A 21871-nucleotide genomic window follows, 5' to 3' on the forward strand; every position below is an offset into this window, starting at 1 on the left:
CAGCACAGGACTCCCAAAACAATCTGGGTGTGATCCCTGCCACCTAAAAATTTAATAAAAAATGAAAAAAAAATATTTTTAATGAGGCTAGAGAAGCACAGGGAACCTCCTAACCTAGTTAATGGTCTTCTGAAAAAACTAACAAACAAAAAAAAGGATTTATAGGTAGTTGGCTATATTCTATTTAAAGAAAAAAATCAGCGGTGAGAAAGGATTTCTTTTAAGTACCTCTTTCAAGAAAGTTGCTTTAAAAAAAAATTCATCGACCTCTATATAATTGCTCAGACTTAAGTTCTTATTCATCTGAAAATAGTCTCTGGTGGTTGTGAAACCTCTGCTTCTGCATGGACTGGCCAGATGTGGGGGAGGAGGCCTCCTGCTACCTTGGCCTCAGCAGAAGAGCATTTTTGCATGGCTGACCCAGGCAGCTCAGAAGGCAGCGGTCCTCACTCCGAACAGCTGGGGTTGAAAATCTGCTGCTCAGAAATCACAGGGAAAGAGTGGAGTGATAGGACAGCAGGGAGGGTGTTTGCCTTGCACGCGGCCAACGTGGGTTCGATCCCCGGAATCCCATATGGTCCTCCGAGCACCGCCAGGAGTAATTCTGTGTTGCTAGAGAGACCGCTGAAACCCTGGGAATCGTTTGGACAAACACTCAGAGATATGCAATGTATATGCGTTTTAGATCGAACATTTCCATATTCGCCAAATTGCAATAGCATGCATGAAAGTTGAAATGCTCACAGACCAGAGACATAGCACAAGGCAAGGCACTTGCCTTGCACCCATCTGACCCAAGTTTGATCCCCTGCACCCCATATTGGTCCCTGATCATCACGAGGAATAATCCCTGAGAACAGTGCCAGAAGTAACCCCTGAGCATTGCCAGGTGTAGCCCAAACACAAAAAAGAGAAAAAAAAAATGAAATGTTCAGGTTTAAGTGCTTAGTGTGATGGTGTTTGGAGAGTTTCGGCCCTCCTGACCTCAGGAGTGGGTTTAGCACTAGTCTAGGGGCTGGATTTGCCTTGTACGTGGCCATCCCAGGTTTGATTCCCAGCAACCCATATAGTCCCCCGAGCACCGCCAGGGGTAATTCCTGAGTGCAGAGCCAGGAGTAATCCCTGAGCATCACTGGGTATGACCCAGAAAGCAAAGGGAAAAAAAATAAATAAAATAAATAAATATAAAATAGCACTAGTCTACACAAGACAACTAAATGTTATTTCTCTTTAACTTAATTCTTACTGAATAGCCTTTGAAAGGCAAATTTTTTAAGTTTCATCTTATTTTTACATCTCTTTCTTTTCCCAGTTTTTGGGCCACACCCACAGTGCTCAGGGCTTAGTAGTGGCTCTGGGCTCAGGGATTACTCCTGTTGGTGCTCAGGGGACGGTATGGGGTGCTAGGGTTCAAACCAGGTCAGCCATATGCAAGGCAGGCTGCTCTATCACTCGAGCCCCACATCTCTTATTTTTTAGGATTACAAAGACAATATATTTATTATAAAAATTAGGACATTAGGGGCTAGAGCGATAGTACAACAAGTAGGGCGTTTACCTTAAACACAGCCGATCTGGGTTCAATCCTTAGCATCCCATATGTTTCCCTGAGCACTGCCAGGAGTGGTTCCTGAGTGCAGAGACAGGAGTAACCACTAAACATTGCAAAGTGTGACCCAAAAAGCAAAATAAATAAATAAAAATTCAGACGTTAGAAATACATATTGTGGAAAGTCTTTTCTCACCCCCCCCAATAGTTTGTTTTTTTTTTGTTTTTTGTTCTTTTTTTTTTTTTCGCTTTTTGGGTCACACCTGGCAATGCACAGGGGTTACTCATGGCTCTGCACTCAGGAGTTACTCCTGGCAGTGCTCAGGGGACCATATGGGATGCTGGGAATCGAACCCGGGTTGGCCGCGTGCAAGGCAAACACCCTACCCGCTGTGCTATCTCTCCAGCCCCCCCCCCCATAATGTTTGACCACATTAAATTTCCTTCTTAACTAAAATTTGACCTTCAAAAGTGGCTATGAACAGTTTAGCTACAGTTATCCACAGATTCCTTTCTTTTTCCCCTGTGAGAACAGGATCTCAGAAACTGTACCAGGGAGCCCTCAGGCTAGTGATTCAGTGCAAAGGTCATACACTGATCGAATTTCCTGGACCACCCCTGGGGGCTCCCAGCTTGCAGGACCGCATCCAGCTGTGCTGGTAGATGCTGCAGTGCTGGAATGGATGTGGGCTTGGTCACTTGTAATGCTGTGCCTTAACTCCTCTGCGAACTCTCTAGCCTTCCATACTAACATAGAGAAAAATCAAAATCAGACTTCATCTATTTTATTTTCTAATTTTGCTTTTTTCTTATTCTTAACTAACACATGAAAATCTTTATATATAAATCTTTACATATGTATAAAAATTTTCATGTATATCTTTTTATATATTCCCGTCTCACATGTTGATTTTGATTATAGTAACATAAAGGTATCCATGATTTCTAAAAATTATCCTTAAAAGTTCTTTTGAAGGGGGCTGGAGTGATTGCACAGCGGATAGGGCGTTTGCCTTGCATGCAGCCAACATGGCAAATACAAGTTCGATTCCCAGCATCCCATATGGTCCCCCGAGCACCGCCAGGAGTGATTCCTGAGTGCATGAGCCAGGAGTAACCCCTGAGCATCGCCGGGTGTGACCCAAAAAGCAAAAAAAAAAAGTTCTTTTGACGCATAAGTCCCTTGGTTTCTTCTGTTGTTGGTGTGGTAGAGTCCCGCCCTGGTCATTCACATCCACTAGGTTCCCTGGCATGGTCCTTCAGATTCCCAAGCTCAGCTCACAGTGGTTCTCCTAGACCATCGTTTAGGTCTTTCCACTGTGCCCCTTTTTATTTTCTAATGTTTCATTCCCACCATCACGCTTAGAGGCCTGAAGATGGACTAAGAGAAAAACTGGGACGCTCGTGACATGGGTCACCACAGAAGTGCCACTTACAGCCTGCTCCTAAGATTATCAAAACCCATGTCCAACCTTTTCTGTGTGCCGAGGAAATTGGGCTTCGAAATGGGCTTCTTTCTCCTTTTCACTTTTTCCCTCCAGGTGGTAACATTCATTCAGTACAAATCAGTTAGATACCAGCTGCTGTGCGCATGTGATGCAGAAGTATTAGGGTGAGAAATCAAAGTCTGTTCCCCTCTGAGCTCCATCTCTAGAGTTTGGAATGGGCATCGAGGCCTCCAGGGGAAAAAGGAAGCATGGCTTTTTGCAGGCCTCTCTCACTGCACCGGCCATGTCTGTCACCGCTGTTGTGGTCTCATGTCTCCTCCCCCTGTCGGGCATCCTTCGTGCCTTCTTCCACCCCAGAGAAGAGATCTTCAGTCTGCGCCCTTTGTAGGAGCCACGTTATGTTGTGGCTCCAAGGAAATGAGAGTTTGAAGATCGGTGAAGCGAAAAGCACATTTCCAGCAACAAATCAGATAAAGCCCAATAAACCACCACATTTGTCCCCAAGACAAAACCACATAGAAAAGGCCGAGGTTCTGTGGGGAAAATGGCCAGATTTCCATGCGGTTATCTACTCCTACATTTGTTTTGTATTGAAACTGTCATGATACCTTCTTTGGGGAAAAAAAGGAGTTAGTTCCAGGTTGAGAGTATTGTCCCATGTACTAGCCCCAAATCCTAGTTGCCCTCTAGTATCCTTACGCATCTCCTTGCCTGCCTTTTTGGTGCCGATGCCAGAGCAATAGTCCCATTGGCGAAACACTGGAGTTTGCTTTTTTATTCATTTGAGATGTATTTAACTTTCACTGATCTTCTTTGAAAATTCTCTTTGAACTTGGCAATTGCCTAACTTGGATTATTCACATAGCTCAGTCTCAGAAGGGGATATGGAATTCAGGATATGAAAAGTTCGTTTTGTTGTTGTTGTTGTTATTGTCGTTGTTTCCTTTTTTGGTTTGGGGGCCACACCCAGCAGTGTTCAGGGTCTGGTCCCAGCTCCCTGCTCAGGAAGTCAGAACAGTGCCAGGGATCAAACTTGGGCCTCCTGCATGCAAAACAAACCTTCAGTCCTTTGGATTCTCTCTGGCTTCTCATTTAGTGCTATTCTTGTTCAGAATCTGCTTTCTGTCTTTATAATGCAAAAGAAAAAAAAAAACAGAACTTGAAAAGTCCAATTGCCCATGTGCAGAGCAGGAAATATAAATGTTGATAAAGCAGTCTGGGAGTCTGCGAGTAGACTTTTATTTTCTACTTTTGGTGGGTACACAACTCAAGCGATACCACAGTGTATTTCTTCCTTTATTTCCTCTCTGAAGCAACCAGACAGGCATGATAAAGTTGACAGTTTGGCATTGGTGTCCAGAAGATAGCAAAAAGTGAAGGGGACTGAGTAAACAGCAAGAGATAGACTTGGTCTCAAGGAGTTCGCTAGGTCGAACAACGTTTTTTTTATTTTATTGAATCACTGTGAGATAAACCCTTACAAAGCTGTTCATGATTACATTTCAGTCATACAGTGTTTGAACACCCATCCCTCCACCAGTATACATTTCCCAGCACCAGTATCCCCAGTTTCCCTCCGATCATTCCCCACCCCACAGCCTGCCTCTACGGCAGCTCGCTCTCTCTCTCTCTCTCCCCCCCCCCCCCCCCCCCCCCCCGCCTTTTGGGCATTGTGGTATGCAATACAGATACTGAAAGGTTATCAGGAATATCTACTTTTAACACTCAGTTCTTGTTCAGCATGATCATTTCCAGCTGTTATTGTCATACTGTTCCCTTCTCTGTCTTACCTACCCTCCACCCCACCCAACCATTGACCAGTCCTCCTAGCCCCTGTTTTCCCTGGCCAAAGTCTCACAATTTTTACCATATGGACATTGCCCTTTTTTGAAAAATAGTACTGGTAACTGTTTAAACACCTGTAGGAAAATACAGAGTATCTTCAGGGCAGTTTTGTTTCTGGATAATAGTTTATCATCGCTGATTAAAACCTAACACTTAGCTTATAGTTCATTTTGTTTTGTTCCCAAATCTTATGTTTTATAAAAAATGTAAGTGAGGGGCTGGAGCGATAGCACAGCAGGTAGGGTGTTTGCCTTGCACACGGCCAACCCGGGTTCGATTCCCAGCATCCCATATGGTCCCCTGAGCACTTCGAGGAGTAATTCCTGAGTGAAGAGCCAGGAGTAATCTCTGTGCATTGCCGGGTGTGACCCAAAAAGCAAAAAAAAAAAAAAAATGTAAGCGAAATTCCATCACATAAAATTGACCAGGCCATTCATTAGTCATTGGACAATAAATTGGTTTTTGGTATATTCACAGTTTGTACAACTACCACCTCTGTCTAGTTTCAAAACATTTCATTACCCCAGAATTAAATCAGCACCCACTAAGTAGTTTTTCCCCTATTGTTCCTCTCTGCTCTGTTAATCACCAATCTCCTTTTATTATCTCTATAGACTCTCCTGTCCTGGGTAATTTGTATAATATATTATCTTTTATGTTTGGCTTCTGAAAGAATAATATTTTCTAAATTCATCCAGTGGACTGGAGAGTTGCCTCAAAGGATTGGGTGCATCCTTTGTATGCAGGAGGACTGGATTTGCTCCCCAGCACTGGTCCCCTATATACCTTTGGGAGTGACCATGAGGAGAGCCAGGAAGTAACTATCAAGCACTGTTACCTGAGGCCCTAAAACAAACCAAAAAAACTCAATATTCACCCACACAGTAACTTATCAGGACTTCATTCCTTTTCTTTTTACTTTTTTTTTTTTTTTTTGCTTTTTTTGGGTCACACCCGGCAATGCACAGGGGTTACTCCTGGCTCTGCACTCAGGGGTTACTCCTGGTGGTGCTCAGGGGACCATATGAGATGCTGGGAATCGAACCTGGGTCGGCCGCGTGCAAGGCAAATGGCCTACCCGCTGTGCTATCTCTCCAGCCCCCAGGACTTCATTCCTTTTCAATGATTGAGTAATAATCCATTTATTACTGTCCTACAGTTTTACACAATTTGTTTACAACATCCATTGATGAACATTTGACTTATTTTCACCTTTGGCTACACTATTCTTAGTGCTGCTATGAATAGCACATACAAGTATTCACTTGAGTACTTTTTTTTGTTAGTTTGGCAGAGGGCATATACCCATATGTTCTGTCAATGGAATTGCTGGATCATACTTGTAATTTTAAGTTTCCCTCCCTATGTATTTGGGGATCAAACCCAAGCCTCATGAATGCACTTTGTCATGCACTTATCATTGAGTCGCATCTCTGGCCCCAGGTTAACTGTTTAAGGCCCTGCCAAGATGGTTTCATAGCAGCTGATCTTACACTCTTTTTCTTTTTTTTTTGCTTTTTGCTTTTTTGGGGTCACACCCGGCAATGCACAGGGGTTACTCCTGTCTCTGGAATCACTCAGGAATCACTCCTGGCGGTACTCGAGGGACCATTTGGGATGCTGGGAATCAAACCCAGGTCGGCCGCATGCAAGGCAAATGCCCTACACAGCACAAATGCTGTGCTTTCGCTCCAGCCCCTGATCTTACACTCTTATCAGCAGTGTTATGACCATTCCATGTATTCTAAAACCTTGCCAACACATCATTTTACTTTTTTAAAGAATAGTAGGAGCCAGATGCCAGAAAAGATAATATAGCGGGTAAAGCACTTGTCTTGCATGTGGCTGACCTAGGTTCGATCCCTAGCTCCCATACAATCTCCCAGGCCCCACCAGGCATGATCCCTAAGCTCAGAGCCAGGAGTAAGCCCTGAGCACAGCCAGCTGTGGCCCCAAAACAGAAAAGAATTATAGGAGCCATAGAGACAGTAGTGGGGTTGAACTACTGGCCTTTTACAGGACTGACCCTGGTTCAATCCCCAGTACACATATGGTCCCCAGCCACTACCTGGAGTAAGCCCTGAGCCCGGGCCCTCCAACCCAAAAGGATAAAGGGCTGGAGCATAAGCCAGGCATGACCAGGACCCCGGGTTCAAGCCCCTGTGCTGTCTGGCCTCTAGTACCATTGGGTAGCCCTCGTGGCCCCCAGCACCACTGGGGAACCCCTCCCACCCTGAAACTGTCACCATCCTAAAGGAGATGAAGTGACACTGCATTGTGATTTTGATGTGCCCATGGTTCATATTGTTGAGAATATTTTCATGTGCTTGAAAGCCATTTGTACATTATCTTTGAAGAAATAGCTATTCCGATTCTTTGCCAATTTTTAAATTGAATTGCCTTTGTTGTTGAGTATAAGTTTATTATAATCTGGATACTAGGCTCTTATCAGATATATGAGTTAGCAAAATATTTCCTCTCATTCTGTAGGTTGTCTTTTCACTTTCTTAATGTCGTTTGATGCACAGACGCTTTTAGGGTTTGGAGAGAAGCATTGGACCACAATCAGTGGTGCTTGTGGGCTGTTCCCAACTCAGTACCTGGGGGTTCATAGGGTTCTAGAGGTGGAAACAGGGATAGCTGCATACAACACATGTGCCTTAACTTCTGTGCTAGCTCTGAGACCCTTAATTTTAATGTAATTTGGTTTGTCTGCTTTTTGTGTTTATACTTTCAAGACTAATTCCTGGGGCTGGAGCAATAGCACAGCAGGTAGGGCATTTGCCTTGCACACAGCCGACATAGGTTCGATTCCCAGCATCCCATATGGTCCCCCGAGCACCACCAGGAGTAATTCCTGAGTGCATGAACCAGGAGTAACTCCTGTGCATCACCAGTAACTCCTGTGCATCACCATCCTGTGCTCTTGACCCAAAGAGCAAAAAAAAAAAAAAAGACTAATTCCTGACAACACATCATCATATTTAAGGTCATGAAGATTTCCTCTTAGTTTTCCTTCTGAGAGTTGCATGGTTTTAGCTCTTTGCATTTTGACATAATTTTTGTAGACAGTGTGAGAGGTTCAGCTTCCTTTCCAGTTCCCCAGCTCCGTTTGTTGAAGGGTCTGTCTCTTCACCACCAAATGATCCGGCACTCGTGTTGAGCATCTGTGTGATGCATCGCGTCTCTCTTGCTGCTTTCAACATGCTATTCTCTCCTTGGGTTCAATGGGGTAATTATCGTGTGAATCTTAAGTTCCCCTACTACGAGGTTGCTGAGCGGCTTTGATGTGTAGATTTATGTCTTTCATAAAATTCGGGAAATTTCAGCGATCATTTCTGCTGAGTCTCCTCTCCCTGGTCCTCTGGGAGTCCGTGATGCATACGCTGGCATGCCTGCTCGTGCCCCACAGCTCCTTTAGACACTCTCTTCATTTTTTCTGCTTGCATTTTGCCTAAACCCATCCCATCAACATTTCATTTCGGCTGTTGTGCTCTTCAGCTTCTGAGTTTCTATTTGGTTCTTTCTTAGAATTCTCTCTATTTAATGGTGTATCTGGCAAGACATTGTTCTCCTGGTGTCTTAAGTTTTCGGTCCATGGTTTCCTTTATTTTTAATGTTTAACTCGGTACCAGGAATTGAACGGAAGGTCTCCTAAGTGGGGGGGCGTGTGCTCTCCTTTAGTTCTTGCCCTGTTTTGAAGACACTGCTGAAAGTCTTTGTTTTGGGGCCATACCTGGTTGTGCTTGGGGCGTACTCCCGGCCCTGCACTCAGGGATCACTCCTGGAAGTACTCGGGATCAGTTGCAGTGCCAGGGTTCAAACCCAGGTCAGCCTCTTGAAAGGCAAGTGCCCTACCAGTGTACTGTTTCTCCACACCCAAGTCTTTCTTTTTAAAGACATTATCTAAAGTCCTCTTTTATTTACTTACTGGGAGGGGGGCAGGGCCACACCCAGCAATGCTCAGGGGTTACTCCTGGCTGTGTGCTCAGGAATTGCACCTAGGGTGCTCAGGGGACCTTACTGGATGCTGGAGACCAAACCTTGTTCTGTGTGTGCAAGGCAAATGCTTTATCAACTGAACTATCTCCCTGGCCCATCTTCTCTTTTAAAGAATCCAGTGTCTAACCTTTAAAGCCATTTTCTGTCACTTTTTCCTATGAGTGAACTATGCTTTCTTGTATCTTTCGTAGGTGAAAATTTGATTCTCTACCTTTCTTGGGGTTTATTGTTGACTATCGAGGACTGCACTTGTCTACTTAGTGGGTATTTATTTTCCAAACTATTTTGAAGGGGGGAGCCTCCCAAGCACTGCTTAGAGAGCCTGAACATCACTTCCCTGCTATACTTGGTGCTCCCAGAGATTTGGTACTGTTTGAGCTCATGGTGTTCCGGACCACTAGGGCCATACCCAACAGTGCCAGGGGTGGTAGGACTTACAGTTGGGATCAAACCTGAGTACTATGGATGCAGAATATGTGTTCCTGCCCTCTGAACTGTCTCCCTGCCTTCTTTCCTTATTTTCACAGGGACTGTATTTCTTTTTGTTTATATTTTTGTTTGGGGGCCACACCCAGCAGTGCTCAGGGCTTACTCCTGGCTCTGCGCTCAGGGGTCACTCTTGGTATGGTTCGGGGGAACATTTGGGCTGCCAGGGATGGAACTGGGTCAACCACAGGCAAGGCAAATGTCCTTCCCATTGTCCTATTGTTCTGACCGTGGGACTGTATTTCTTTGGGTGGAGCAAGTAGGGGGTTCCAGGTAGCGCTTCAAGGAGCCTCAAAGTGTCTGAGCCAACTGAGCCAGCAAGTCAATACAAGGGCCTAAGAACATGGTGCTTTGAAATAATCTGAGGCACCCATCAGTACTCAGGGGCCTCCAAAACTTCCGGTAATGCTGGGATGTGGGGGTCGTGTGGTGCCATGGTCTGAACCAGGGTGCACCATATGCAAGTCATGTGCCTTAAGCACGGTGCTGTCTCTCCAGCTCCAGACTATGTTTCTTGTCCTGTGTGATCACCAACACATCTCTGATCAAGTGACCTGATAGGACCTTAAACCACTGGAGCCTGAAAGAGAAAAATAAGAAGCAGTAAATTTTTTTAATGATTTCTAATTTTTTAAAGGAAGACTTGCAGATTAGCTCTAAAGAGGGGCGCTCTTTGAACACTTGACCAGGCTCTATTTAATTTGGTCTTAGCCTTCACCTCTTTCCCAGACAGAGCCCAAAGGCCAGCCATGGATGCAAGCTTGCGCACACCCAGCCCTTCAGGAATGTGCGAGTTTGTGGATTCCCCAATGTACCTCAGGACCCTGCCATGCCCCCTTTCCCATCAAGAATCCCCCCAGCTTCCTCCTTCCAGACTTTTGAATCTGTTTACTCCGTCCACTCTCCTCTGACCAGGACACACGCTTTCATTAGACACCACTTGGAAAGCCACTCCCGATTAAGGTTGAGGAGAGAAAAGGTTCACCCTGCACCGATGCCCAGGAACCACCAGAGAGGTCAAAAGGCACAGCCTGGTTGGGGACCGAGGTCCCTCTTGCCACTGGCCCCAGCGCACTGCCAGCCTGACACTTCGGCCTTGGCAGGGAGTGCGGGTTTCTAGGCAGAGGCACTCCATCCTTTCTTACTGAAGTTTAGCGACCTCATTCAGTAAGTGCTCCCCTAGTAGCTGTAAGGTTTTAAAATTAGATTCTGAGTTTTAAAATGTTGCTCTCTGCTTTTGCCAGCTTTGTGGTGACTTTCATGGAAGGACTGATTCTCAGGGCCCCCGCACCTTCTCTGTCTTTTCTGTGATGTCATCTCACCCACCTGAATATGTGCACGCATGTGTGTGTATGTGTTCGGCGCATGTGCGTGTGTGCGCGTGTGTTTGTGTGTGTGTGCGTGCATTTTTAACAGTGTAAAACAGCAGTTTGGGTTCGTTTCGTCCCTTAGAGAGTCAGGAGTCAGGTTGTCGCTCACAGTCCCTCACAAGTTTTGAGTCCGGCGCACTGGCCAAGGATGATGCTGTCATCTCCAGGTTCAGCTGGGCCTGTGCCACCCGCTTCTAGACTTGGGCACAGGGTTGGCAGACAGACCTCCTCACTGGGGTTGAACACTGCAGAGCTGTTCACAATGTGTCCTCTCCCTAAGTAAGAGAAAGAGCTCCGCAGTCTTTTTTTTAATGTTTTTAATGTCCTTTACCCCCAAGATGATTGGTTTTTATTTAGGGGTTGTTGTTTTTACTTTCTGTGTCATACCCAGTGATGCTCAGGGGTTACTCCTGGCTCTACACTCAGGAATTACTCCTGGCAGTGCACAAGGGGGACCATATGAGATGCTGGGAATCGAACCCGGGTCAGCCACTTGCAAGGCAAACACCCTACCCGCTATGCTGTTACTCCTGCCCCTACCCCAAGATGATTGTACTCTTCTTGCATGCAGGATAAAATTCAAACCCTCAGTAATTCCTTAGTCAGGAGGAATTGCTTTGTCCTTCCCCAGAGATAGGGCCACTCTGCACCATCTACTGTGACTCAGAAATGCAGGTGACTCCAGCAGACTTCTCCCTCCCCTGCCCCCCTTGTCTCTTGCCCTTCCCTATTCAGAGAGCTTGAAAAAAACCTTTCTGGACACGTGGGACCTTCAAAATGTGGCTGTGTATGACTTGCCCATTGTGTTTCCCTGTCGGTGTGTTTGGCGGTGTTTTTTTGGTTTTTTGTTTTTTGTTGTTTTTTTGTTTTTGTGTTTGTTTTGTTTTTTGGGGGGGTCACGCCCAGCAATGCTCAGGGGTTACTCCTGGCTCTGCACTCAGGAATTACTCCTGGCAGTGCATAGGGGACCATGTGGGATGCCAGGGATCGAACTCAGGTTGGCCGCATGCTTAAGTAAACGCCCTACCAGCTGTGCTATCAGCCCCATTGGTGGTGGTTTTATGGAGAAGATGCATCCTATTGGATTTTTTTAGATGAGGGGTGGGGAAGAGAACTCAAGTGGTCACGTTCATGCCCATTGTGTTCAGGGCCCTGACTTAGATCTGCAGGACCATGTAGCCTCCTGAACACTGCCAGGTGTAACCCTAGAATTGAAGTGTCAGTCCCTCTGCACCACATAGAGAAATGCCAGGAGGGGTCCCAGCCCAGCCCCCAGCATGACTATTAAAATGTGGGTTGGAGTGATAGCACAGTGGGTAAGGCATTTGCCTTGCACACGGTCGACCCAGGTTCAATTTCCAGCATCCCATATGGTCCCCTGACCACCGCCAGGAGTAATTCCTGCGTGCAGAGCCAGGAGTAACCCCTATGCATAGCCAGATGTGACCCAAAAAGCAAAAAAAAAAAAAGTTTGTGTGGAAAGAGAAATATGAACGGTTCTTGTGGTCGGTCCTCTCCCCTAAATCAAAGCAGCTCCGTACAATATACCTGCCATATGTGAGACCTGTACTAGGGTGAGGGGGTGCAGAGTATCTGAAACAACCCCTGCTCTCCAGTACCTTGTAGCAGAAAGGTGCGACTAGGATAGAAGACGGGTTTTTTTTTTCCTTACGAACAATGGTTTCTACAGAATTAGTAAGGCTTACACTTTCCTAAAGTGATACTATGAAGGTAGAAGGATAATGTAGGGAGTGGCCAGGAAAGAAAGTTGAAGATCTGAGGCCAAAGAGATAGTATAGCAGGTAGATTGCTTGCTTTGCACACAGCTGACCTGGGTTCGGGTTTGATGCCCAGCATCCCAGAAGGTCCCCTGAGCACCAGCAGGAGTGATCCCTGAGTGCAGACTCAGGAGCAAGCCTTGAGCACCACTGAATGTGGCCATGAAAAAACAAAAAGAAAGTTAAAGATCTTTGTGATTCAGTTTTCAGACTAACTCAGTTAAATATTTCACACAGCGGTAGGGCGTTTGCCTTGCGCGCAGCCAGCCTGGCCGAGCCAGGTTCGATTCCTCCGCCCCTCTCAGAGAGCCTGGCAAGCTACCAAGAGTATTGGATATGCCAAACACAGTAACAAGAAGTCTCACAATGGAGACGTTACTGGGCCCGCTCGAGCAAATCGATGAACAACAGGAAGATAGTGTGACAGTCTTGATGTCCTGCTAATAGAACTGAAGTGTTTTGTTTCTACACATCATTAATATATTTAATTTAATGAGCAACTTGTTTCATATAGAATGACCATTAGTCTCCATATTTTGTTTGTTTGGTTTGGGGGCCATACCCAGAAATGCTCAGTGCTTTTGGGGACCTTACCCTGCCAGGGATCAAACCTGGGCCTACAGCATGCAAATTTTCTCTCCAGAATCCCATTCCTTTAATTTGGAAAAAGTAAATCATGTTTGTGTTTACGGTTTTCTCCGCACTGTTTTAACATTGTTTCAATATTTATAGAAGTCTACATAAACTGAATTTACATCCAGTCATGATGAGAATAGTAATAGAAACCGTGCCTTTCAATTTGCTAGTTGCCATTAGTGTTTGCCTATGGTAATATCACCAATGGTTTTGGGTTTGGGGATGTTTTTTCCCTGTGTTTTAAATGGATGTGTCTGGACAATTAGATTGGGGATAAGATAATAAGACCTGAGCCTCTTGCAAGATTACCTTTCCTTCGCCACTGCATTGTTCCTCTAGTGGATGTTCTAGTAGGCAATATTTACGTACCCCCGGAAGGGCTCTTCTGCAACTTCTCTTACATTCTAATTGGAATTGTTCAGAAATAGAAGTGTGTGTACAGGGTCAGAATAACAGTACAAGGTTAGGGCTCAATCCTGACACCACATAGGGTCTTTCAAGCCCTAATATGAATGTTTCTTGAGCGAAGAACTTTGAATAAGCCCTGAGCACCTCCAGGTAGCAAAAACAAAAAAAACAACAAATAAAAAAGTATGTGTGTTCATCAGGTATTTTGAACACTATTCAGATCAGAAGCATTCAAGCTTGACCTATTTGTAAATAAAGTTGACTTGCTTCTGGAAAATTGCCCTTTTACAAACCTTAGATACACTGAAATCAGAGAGAGAGAGCAGCCTCTACCTTATTTTTGTACATAGGAATTAAGCCACGGACAATTCCCTCTTTTTTTTAATAATCGAGAGAGTTGTGTTTATAGATTCATATCTATTCTAGTTATGCAACTTAGTCATTTCAACTAGGGTTTTTCAATTTACTTTGTCCTCCGCCAAAATGAAATCCATAATATTAGCTTCTTTATTAATGTCTCCAATTTGAGCGTGTTCTTTTTTTTCCCCCTTCTCTTTCTTGTTAGCTACAGTTAAACTACTGTTTGTTTTCATCCCTACCGTGAAAAATTAATTCTGGATTTTCTTTAATTTTCCGCTCCTAGACAATTAAATCCCACACAGAAACAGATGAGAAGCAAACAGAGAGCCGCACCATCACTCCGCCTGCTGCACCCAAACCAAAACGGGAGGAGAACCCTCAGGTAAGCGTGGGTTCCCGGCCGGATGCAGGGCAGCACCCCCAGTCTCAGGGCTTGTCTTTTCTCATGCTCTCTCACTATTCAGTGTCATCGCCAAGTTGGGTGGATCTGGGGCATATTAAGAGCATGGCCTGGAGTATCTCTGAGCTGTCACATAGGCATCCCGTATCTTGTAACAGATTTGATGTGTAAAATGAATGGTCACTTTCCCAGCTGTCCCATTGACTTCCTATGGGCCTGATGTTTTCTTGGTCTCAGCCAATACTCTTTTAAGATGAGAGTTCATTCAGCTAATGTCTACTTGGCATTATTGATTACAGTCGTTGCAATGCATTTTTGTTATTACCATCTGATTGCATTAGATCTCTAGATCCCAAATGAATCATGAGCTCAAAGAGTAATTAATTCATTGAAGAATAAAAAGTAGGGATGAAAGCAGTAACAGCTGTACTCCGAGTTCGGTAGAATTATCAACACAGAGACCGAACAAGACTGGTGCAAATAGAGACTGCATTTTTATGTCCTTAGACTTGAGAATTTTTCAGTTTGATGCTTTTGCACAAGCAGCTATAAAAGAAAAATGTGGACAGGTAATATGATGATGAATATCTGATAGTCGGATTTTATTAGACCAGTAATCCATTTCCATCTATCCTTGGTGCATTCTTTGTAATGAAACCATGTCAAATAGTGGCATGAAGCCATCAAAGCTTCATGCAATATTTTTTTTAATGCATTGATTTGTTAAGCCAGTTTAGTTTTCTCTTAAACAAGTACAAATTACAGTTCTTTCTGATATGAAATGAATTTAATGTTTAATTTATCTTTAAGGAAGGGATCAAAACTTGAGCCAGGGGCTGGAGCGATAGCACAGCGGGTAGGGCGTTTGCCTTGCAGGCGGTCGACCCAGGTTCAATTCCCAGAATCCCATATGAGCACCGCCAGGAGTAATTCTTGAGTGCAGAGCCAGGAGTAACCCCTGAGCATCACTGGGTATGACCCAGAAAGCAAAAGAAAAACTTGAACCAGAAAGAAGTACTAGTCTTGCAGATAGCTGAGAAACTTGTCAGATGAAGCCCGTGTCTTGTGCTCAGAGGAAGGAAAATAGAGCAAGCTAGCCATTAGCAAAACGTCCTCCTCCAAAGCTGTCAGAAGCCGCCTTCTGTCACATGGGCAAGCTGTCATCACCATGTGTAATGACATGATGTATAATCCACAATAATGATTGTGGATACTGCACCTTCTCGCTGGACAGAGCCTCTGCTCGAAAGAGAACCAGCTAGTTCTTTATATACATGTGATACTTAGAGGAGATGAAAGTCCCTGACAACTTATGCTTGGTTGGTAACAGTATCTCGTGATGCTTTTATTGTTGTTCGTTTTGATTCAATAATTCTTGTGTAAGCTTGATTGAGACTGGTAAAGATGAGGTGGATGTAAGTAGCCAAAAGGGTGCTGTTACTTCGTTCAGAGAAGGTGCCTCTGAATGTCCCTCTAGGTTCTGCTTTACTAAGGGAGTTCAGTTCACAGACAGCTAGCTTGAGAAAATGTGGAAGGAAAAGGTGCAGAGAGATGGCTCAGCAGGTTCGAGAGTATGGTTGGCTTGCAAGAGGCCTGGGTTTGACCTCTGCACCGAGCACCACTGAGATGAACCCTGAGCACAGAGCCAGGAGTAGCCCCTGAACATCGCTGGGTGTGTCCCAGAAACAACCTCCCGTTGTTCATCGATTTGCTCAAGCGGGCCCAGTAACGTCTCCATTGTGACAATTGTTACTGTGTTTGGCATATCGAATACGTCACGGGTAGCTTGCCAGGCTTTGCCATGTGGGCAAGATAATTTCGGTTAGCTTGCCGGGCTCTCCAAGAGGGGCAAGGAATGGAACTCGGGTCGGCCATGTTGGCTGCATGCAAGGCAAATGCCCTACCCGCTGTGCTATCGCTCCAGCCCAGAAACAACCAAAAGAAAATAATATAATAATAATAATAATAATAATAATAGGTTTGAAAGAAATCGTGAAAATTAGGAATGCGGTTAGCTAGTACCCACAAAATGCCTCCCATTTCGGCATGCAGTGTGAAAAATAGGCAGGCAGACTGCTTTACCTCACCATTGTACTCTAGCTGTCAGGAAGATGTTTTGAAATAAGAAATAATATAAAAATATTTCTTCAGGGGGCTGGAGCAGTAGCACAGCGGGGAGGGCGTTTGCCTTGTATGCGGCCGACCTGAGTTCAATTCCCAGCATCCCATATGGTCCCCTGAGCACAGCCAGGAGTAATTCCTGAGTGCAGAGCCAGGAATAACCCCTGTGCATTGCCGGGTGTGACCCAAAAGCCAAAAAAATATATATTTATTTCTTCAGGACTGAGGATACCCAGTAAAGTACATTTCTGTGTTCTCAAGTGGCTTACTCAAAGACTATCTTCCTAAAACACTTGGAATCTCGACTATCCTGAACCTGTCTCTTCAGGCCGAAATATCACATTTAATGTTGAGGATAAGATGTCAGCAGTTTTAAAGATCAAGCTCTGGCATCAATAATTCCACAGGACTGTTGCCTCCTGACAGTTGGTGGTGGTCTTTCTTCATTGAGGAAAGAAATTGATGCCACTTTGCGGGGTACATTTAGCGACCCCCAAGCACTGGCACAGCAGCAAGTGAAGGTGTGCTACCCAGACCAGGTGATACAGCCAGAGAGCAAAGTAGAAATCAACTTGTTGATCCTTCCAACTCACAGCCTCTCACATGGCAGCCTGGGGGTGCAATATTGCCATTCGGGCTCTTGGTGGAGCCCTAAAAGTGGTCTTACCAGCAAAGTCCCCCTACAGGTCTATATTTAACTGAAATTTTATGGCATCAAGTGGAGCCTCTAGCTGTTACTCCGAGAACTCACTTAACTGTGGATTAGCATTGTCCATTCAGTGGGGGTAAAATGTGAGAATCCCTGAGCTGTGTGCCGTGTAAACCTGGCAGGAGGGAAGTACTTAGAATTCGGAACTGGCTACGTGGAGTCTCCTAGTGGCCTTCTGATGTGTTTCAAATATGCTCTAAGAGAAACTTTTTTTTGGGGGGGGAGGAGAGTGAGGGGGTTGGTGAGTGGGGACAGAACTCAAGCTGCTGGTTTCTGTCATTGAGGAAATCTATGAAGACCCCATATCCTCTTTGTTGCTTGGCCCCTGGCAGAATGGGAAGCCTCCCCACAGTTGATGAGATGGTTCGCCCAACCCCTGCAATGTTCTGCCACCCAAAGCCCCTTCACGCTGGCTTTCCTGCCCCCCTCCCCCTACCTTCGGCGCCTGATGGGAATGTGCGATTAGCTTTGGGAGAACCCTCACTGAAATGCTTTCTTTTGTTTCTCTGGCACAGAAACTTGCCTTCATGGTGTCTCTAGGGTTGGTAACACATGACCATCTGGAAGGTAAGAGAAGATTTTCGTGGGACTACCTTGCTTCTCCTCCAGAGATTTGTTCTTGAAAATAGTGTTTCATTGTAGTGCTGGAATAGCAGTTGGAACACACACAGTTATCAGCCAGCCAGTGTGAACTCTATTTCCTTTAGGAGAATCACTGCCTTCCCTCTCATGTAGCACTCAGCCCCTCCCCTTTTGTTATCCACACTGCTCTGCTGGGAGAACCACCCAGTTACGGGGATGAAGGTGACTTCTGTTCACTCAGGAGGAACTCTGTTGGGGGAGGCGAAGAGGGCAGTTGGGGGCTGCACACGGTAGCAGGTTGACCCTCTGATAAGTCTTTGGATTTGTGAATTGTTCTAAGTGATCAGAGTCTTAACATCAGCTGCAATGCTAGACCGGTCCTGGTTATTTTCATTCTAGAATGGTGAACTGTGCTCCTTCACCTAGGTGTGTGGATAAAGTTCATCCACACCAGAATTACAGCCATTGAGAACCAAATCCACGCCACCGGCCCCCAAGCATCTTCCATCCTGCCCTCTGAGCCCCGCTGCGGGCCCTGTGCTTTCTGAGCGGGCCTGGGAGAGAACTGCCGGCTAGTTTCCGGCAGATGCTCGCTTGCTCGGGTGAGCCCAGTGAGACAGAGGCCCTCCCCTATCTGATCTGCCGTGGGAAACCCATAGAGAAAGAAGTGCGGTTAAGTGTTTCAGGGTCTCTCTACCTGCCTCCTAATCCACACCTTTGCCTTCCCAAGAAATCCAAAGCAAGAGGCAAGAGCGAAAAAGAAGAACAACAGCAAATCCTGTATACAGTGGAGCAGTCTTTGAGCCAGAGGTATTCCTGGCCAGCTCTTGGCCTCTCCCTCACTCTTTTCAGTGACCCATTCTGCATCTCCCCTCAGAAAGCCGGCGTAAGAGTAGTCCCTTGACTGTGCTTGGTCAGCCACATGGAGCATTTTCCTCTGACTGACCACATTATTTCATTGTTAGTATTTGCCGCATGCTCCTTAATTTTCCCCGAGTTTCAATGGATACAGACACACCTTAAAATTTTCACTCGGGCTGGAGTGCTAGCACAGCGGGTAGGATGTTTGCCTTGCACATGGATGACCCGGTTCAATTCCCAGCATCCCATATGGTCCACCGAGCACTGCCAGGAGTAATTCCTGAGTGCAGAGCCAGGAGTAATTCCTGAGTGCAAGCCAGGAGTAACCCCTGTGCCTCGCCAGGTGTGACCCAAAAAGAAAAAAAATAATCTTTTTCCATAAAAAAAAAATTATTTGGGCAGGGGGCTGGAGCGATAGCACAGCAGGTAGGGCGTTTGCCTTGCATGCAGCCAACCTGGGTTCAATTCCCAGCATCCCATATGGTCCCCCGAGCACCGCCAGGAGTAATTCCTGAGTGTATGAGCCAGGAGTAAAGCCCTGTGCATCACTGGGTGTGACCCAAAAAGCAAAAAAAAAACTTCACTCAGGGCCAAAGAGATAGTCCTGGGCTTCATGTACTTGCCCCGCAAGCTCTCCACTCCAGTCCAGTAAGCACAGTATTGTGACCCAGCCCTGCCAGGAGTTATCCCAGGCCCAGAGCTGAGCACCACTGGCTTAAGCCTTCCCTAGCAGCCCCCAGCCCAATTTATTGGAACTCATCGTGGCTTCAGCATACAACTGCCAAGCTACTCTCTCATTGCCGGGAACCGGTAACAAAAGCCATTGTCAAGAAGGCTTGGGAGACTGTCCCACTAATGAGTCGGCATGGCATTAGGCCTGGCGAGCGCGGGTCGACAGTGAGCATGCTCTACAGTCGGTCACCTCTCCCTCTTCCCCCCTCCAAGCGCAAGAAGAGTGCAGTCACATACCTAAACAGCACCATGCACCCCGGGACCCGGAAGAGAGGTGAGTGCCTCTTCGGAGCCCTCCCTTGCTCTCACTCTGCTTTCTGTGTTGTGTTTCTCACCCACTCTCCCGCCATCATCCTAGATCCTGACTCCCTGTGTCCCTTGAAAGTAGACGGTCTGGGGCTGGAGCGATAGTACAGTGGACAGCGGATAGAGCATTTGTCTTGCACACGGCCGACCCGGGTTCAATTCCCAGCATCCTGTATGGTCCCCTTAGCACTGCCAGGAGTAATTCCTATGTGCAGAGCCAAGAGTAACCCCTGTGCATCACCGGGTGTGACCCAAAAAGCCAAAAAGAAAAAAGGAAAGTAGACGGTCCGTGGCTCTCTGAGGAGAGAGGGTGAGATTCCTTGGTCGAGTTGGCTGCGATGACTCAGAGCGCCTTGGCGGGCGTTCTGACAGAGCTGACTCAGGGGATTGACCCGGTGCAGCGTCTCTGTCCCAGGCCCAGCCGCCTGTCCTTGAACAGCGCTGTAACTCGAAAGAACAGAGTCAACAGCAGCGTTGAGTGCTGTTGAGCAAAAGAGAGCGCTGCCAAGCAGTGGTGAAACCACCCTGCTACTAGCAAGCTCAGGGCTTGTGTGGGGAGTTTCTGGGAGCTGGTGACTTTCCAGGCAGGAGAGGAGCAGGCCCCCCACAGAGCTGACCCCCCCCCTTGAAAAGTAAGCACCTCTGATTAAGTACGAAAAGGTCACTGTCCAGGCAGACAGGCTCCCCCAGGGCGAGCGTCCCTCCTGAGGCCCCTTCAGATGGCGGCCCTTGGGCCCTGCAGCCGGGCACGCACTCGGAGGGCTGGGGGGAGCCTCTGCGGCTGCTCTTGCCGTGCAGGGCTAAATAGGTCTTAATAGCTCCGAGTTTGAGCTCATAAACAAGGTTCTGAAATGGTTCTTTGATGTCAGTAATACATCCCAAGGTCCCCTTCTGCACATGATAATGTGTCCCTGAATTATAGTTCCAGGCTAGAAAGGTTGCGGAGCGAGTGGAGCGGCATACTAATTTTTGCATGTGTACACACAATGTCAGAGCTATCGGATGCTTAGGAGGTCATCCCGACCTCCTCTCCGCCTCCAGCGAGGCTGCAGATACCGTCCATTCCCCCCTCACCCCCCGCACCGCAGAAGAGATAGCACCCCTCCGCAAAATGACCCAGTCCAGCCTCTCACCAGCCCTGTCCTGCCCGAAGTCAAACACCCTCATAGGGGAACCCCGAAGTCATTGCTCCCGAGCTCCTCCTGGGTCACTATAACCAGGGTCGCAAGCCATGTTTCATTATTTTGTCTTGTTTGAGGAAATGTTTAGAGACCTCTGACACCCATTCTCAGAAAGGAGCCCCCCAGCCAGAAGCAAGCGTTAGTTAATTGGCCGGCTGGTGGGCCCTGTCTGCTAGCAGGATGAGGTTAAATGAGCCAGAAAGACCTTGGCATCTCTTGCCAAGGTCAGAGGATAAAAGCCTTGCATTCACAATGCCTCACATGCAACTTCTGTGGGTAAACAAAGAGCATTCATCTTCCCTTCCACTTTCAGCAGCACTAAATTCCCTAGAAAAGACAAACCAGTACGATCTGTCTTTCTGCTGCAGATGTTGCCAGTTTCGCAGAACTTGGTACTGCTGGTGGCGTGTGTGTGACCGCACCACGACCCTTGTACATAATCCTGATATAAATTATAACCACTGGCAAAGCTACAAGCCTGCGTGCCACCCCCCAGTGCTTGGAGACGTCTCTGGCTTTTTTCCCTCCGGTACGGTGGACATTCGCTTTTGATTACTCACAGTTTAGAAGCTGTGATCGCCGCTCTTGGAAGACCAGGCCCCTGAATTAGGCAGAGCATCCTGCGAGAGTGGTCGACCTGGACTGCCCACACCCGTTAGTGCTTATGGCCAGGTCCTCTGTCGCCACGAGATTTAGATTCCAAATACGTTTACTTAAATCTCTAAGTTAAGTATTGGTGCTAATGGCACAGCCTTTCCTGAGACTTTGGCACCGCCCCAGTTCTTCAGGAGAATGCTTGTGCTGGAAGGTAGGGGCACTGTTCTCCGTCAACTGGGGAAGTATCTGAGTCCAGACAAATACTTCAACCCCTGTCATAAGCTCCGAACATCTTTTTCAATTCGACCAGCAAAGGGTGAGAATAATTAAGTTGATTTTTTTGGTCCCTCACTCTGCCTTTCTCCACTCTCACCATCAGAGAAATGATCAAACTACAGATAGGAGAGGAAAGGGAAAGCAAAAATCCTAACTATTGGCATCTGTGGGGACTGAGGCTCACTAATAATCTCATTGAGAGGGAGGATGCAGAGAACAGAGGA

The 21871-nt window shown here is 46.5% G+C and overlaps 1 protein-coding gene across 10 annotated transcripts in view; it reads left to right on the forward strand.

Annotated features, from left to right (window-relative positions):
• PHF21A (PHD finger protein 21A) overlaps window positions 1-21871 on the forward strand; it is a 228275-nt gene that overhangs the window by 191018 nt on the left and 15386 nt on the right. For all 10 annotated transcript variants that reach the window (XM_056131927.1, XM_056131937.1, XM_056131945.1 and 7 more), the window contains 4 exons: window positions 14166-14264; window positions 17628-17679; window positions 18425-18504; window positions 19501-19561. In XM_056131927.1, the coding sequence (XP_055987902.1) occupies window positions 14166-14264; window positions 17628-17679; window positions 18425-18504; window positions 19501-19561 (292 nt within the window). The remainder of the gene's footprint in view (window positions 1-14165; window positions 14265-17627; window positions 17680-18424; window positions 18505-19500; window positions 19562-21871) is intronic.

Source organism: Sorex fumeus, unplaced genomic scaffold (assembly GCF_029834395.1).
Source record: "Sorex fumeus unplaced genomic scaffold, SorFum_2.1 ptg000007l, whole genome shotgun sequence".
In the NCBI taxonomy this organism is placed as follows: Eukaryota; Metazoa; Chordata; class Mammalia; order Eulipotyphla; family Soricidae; genus Sorex; species Sorex fumeus.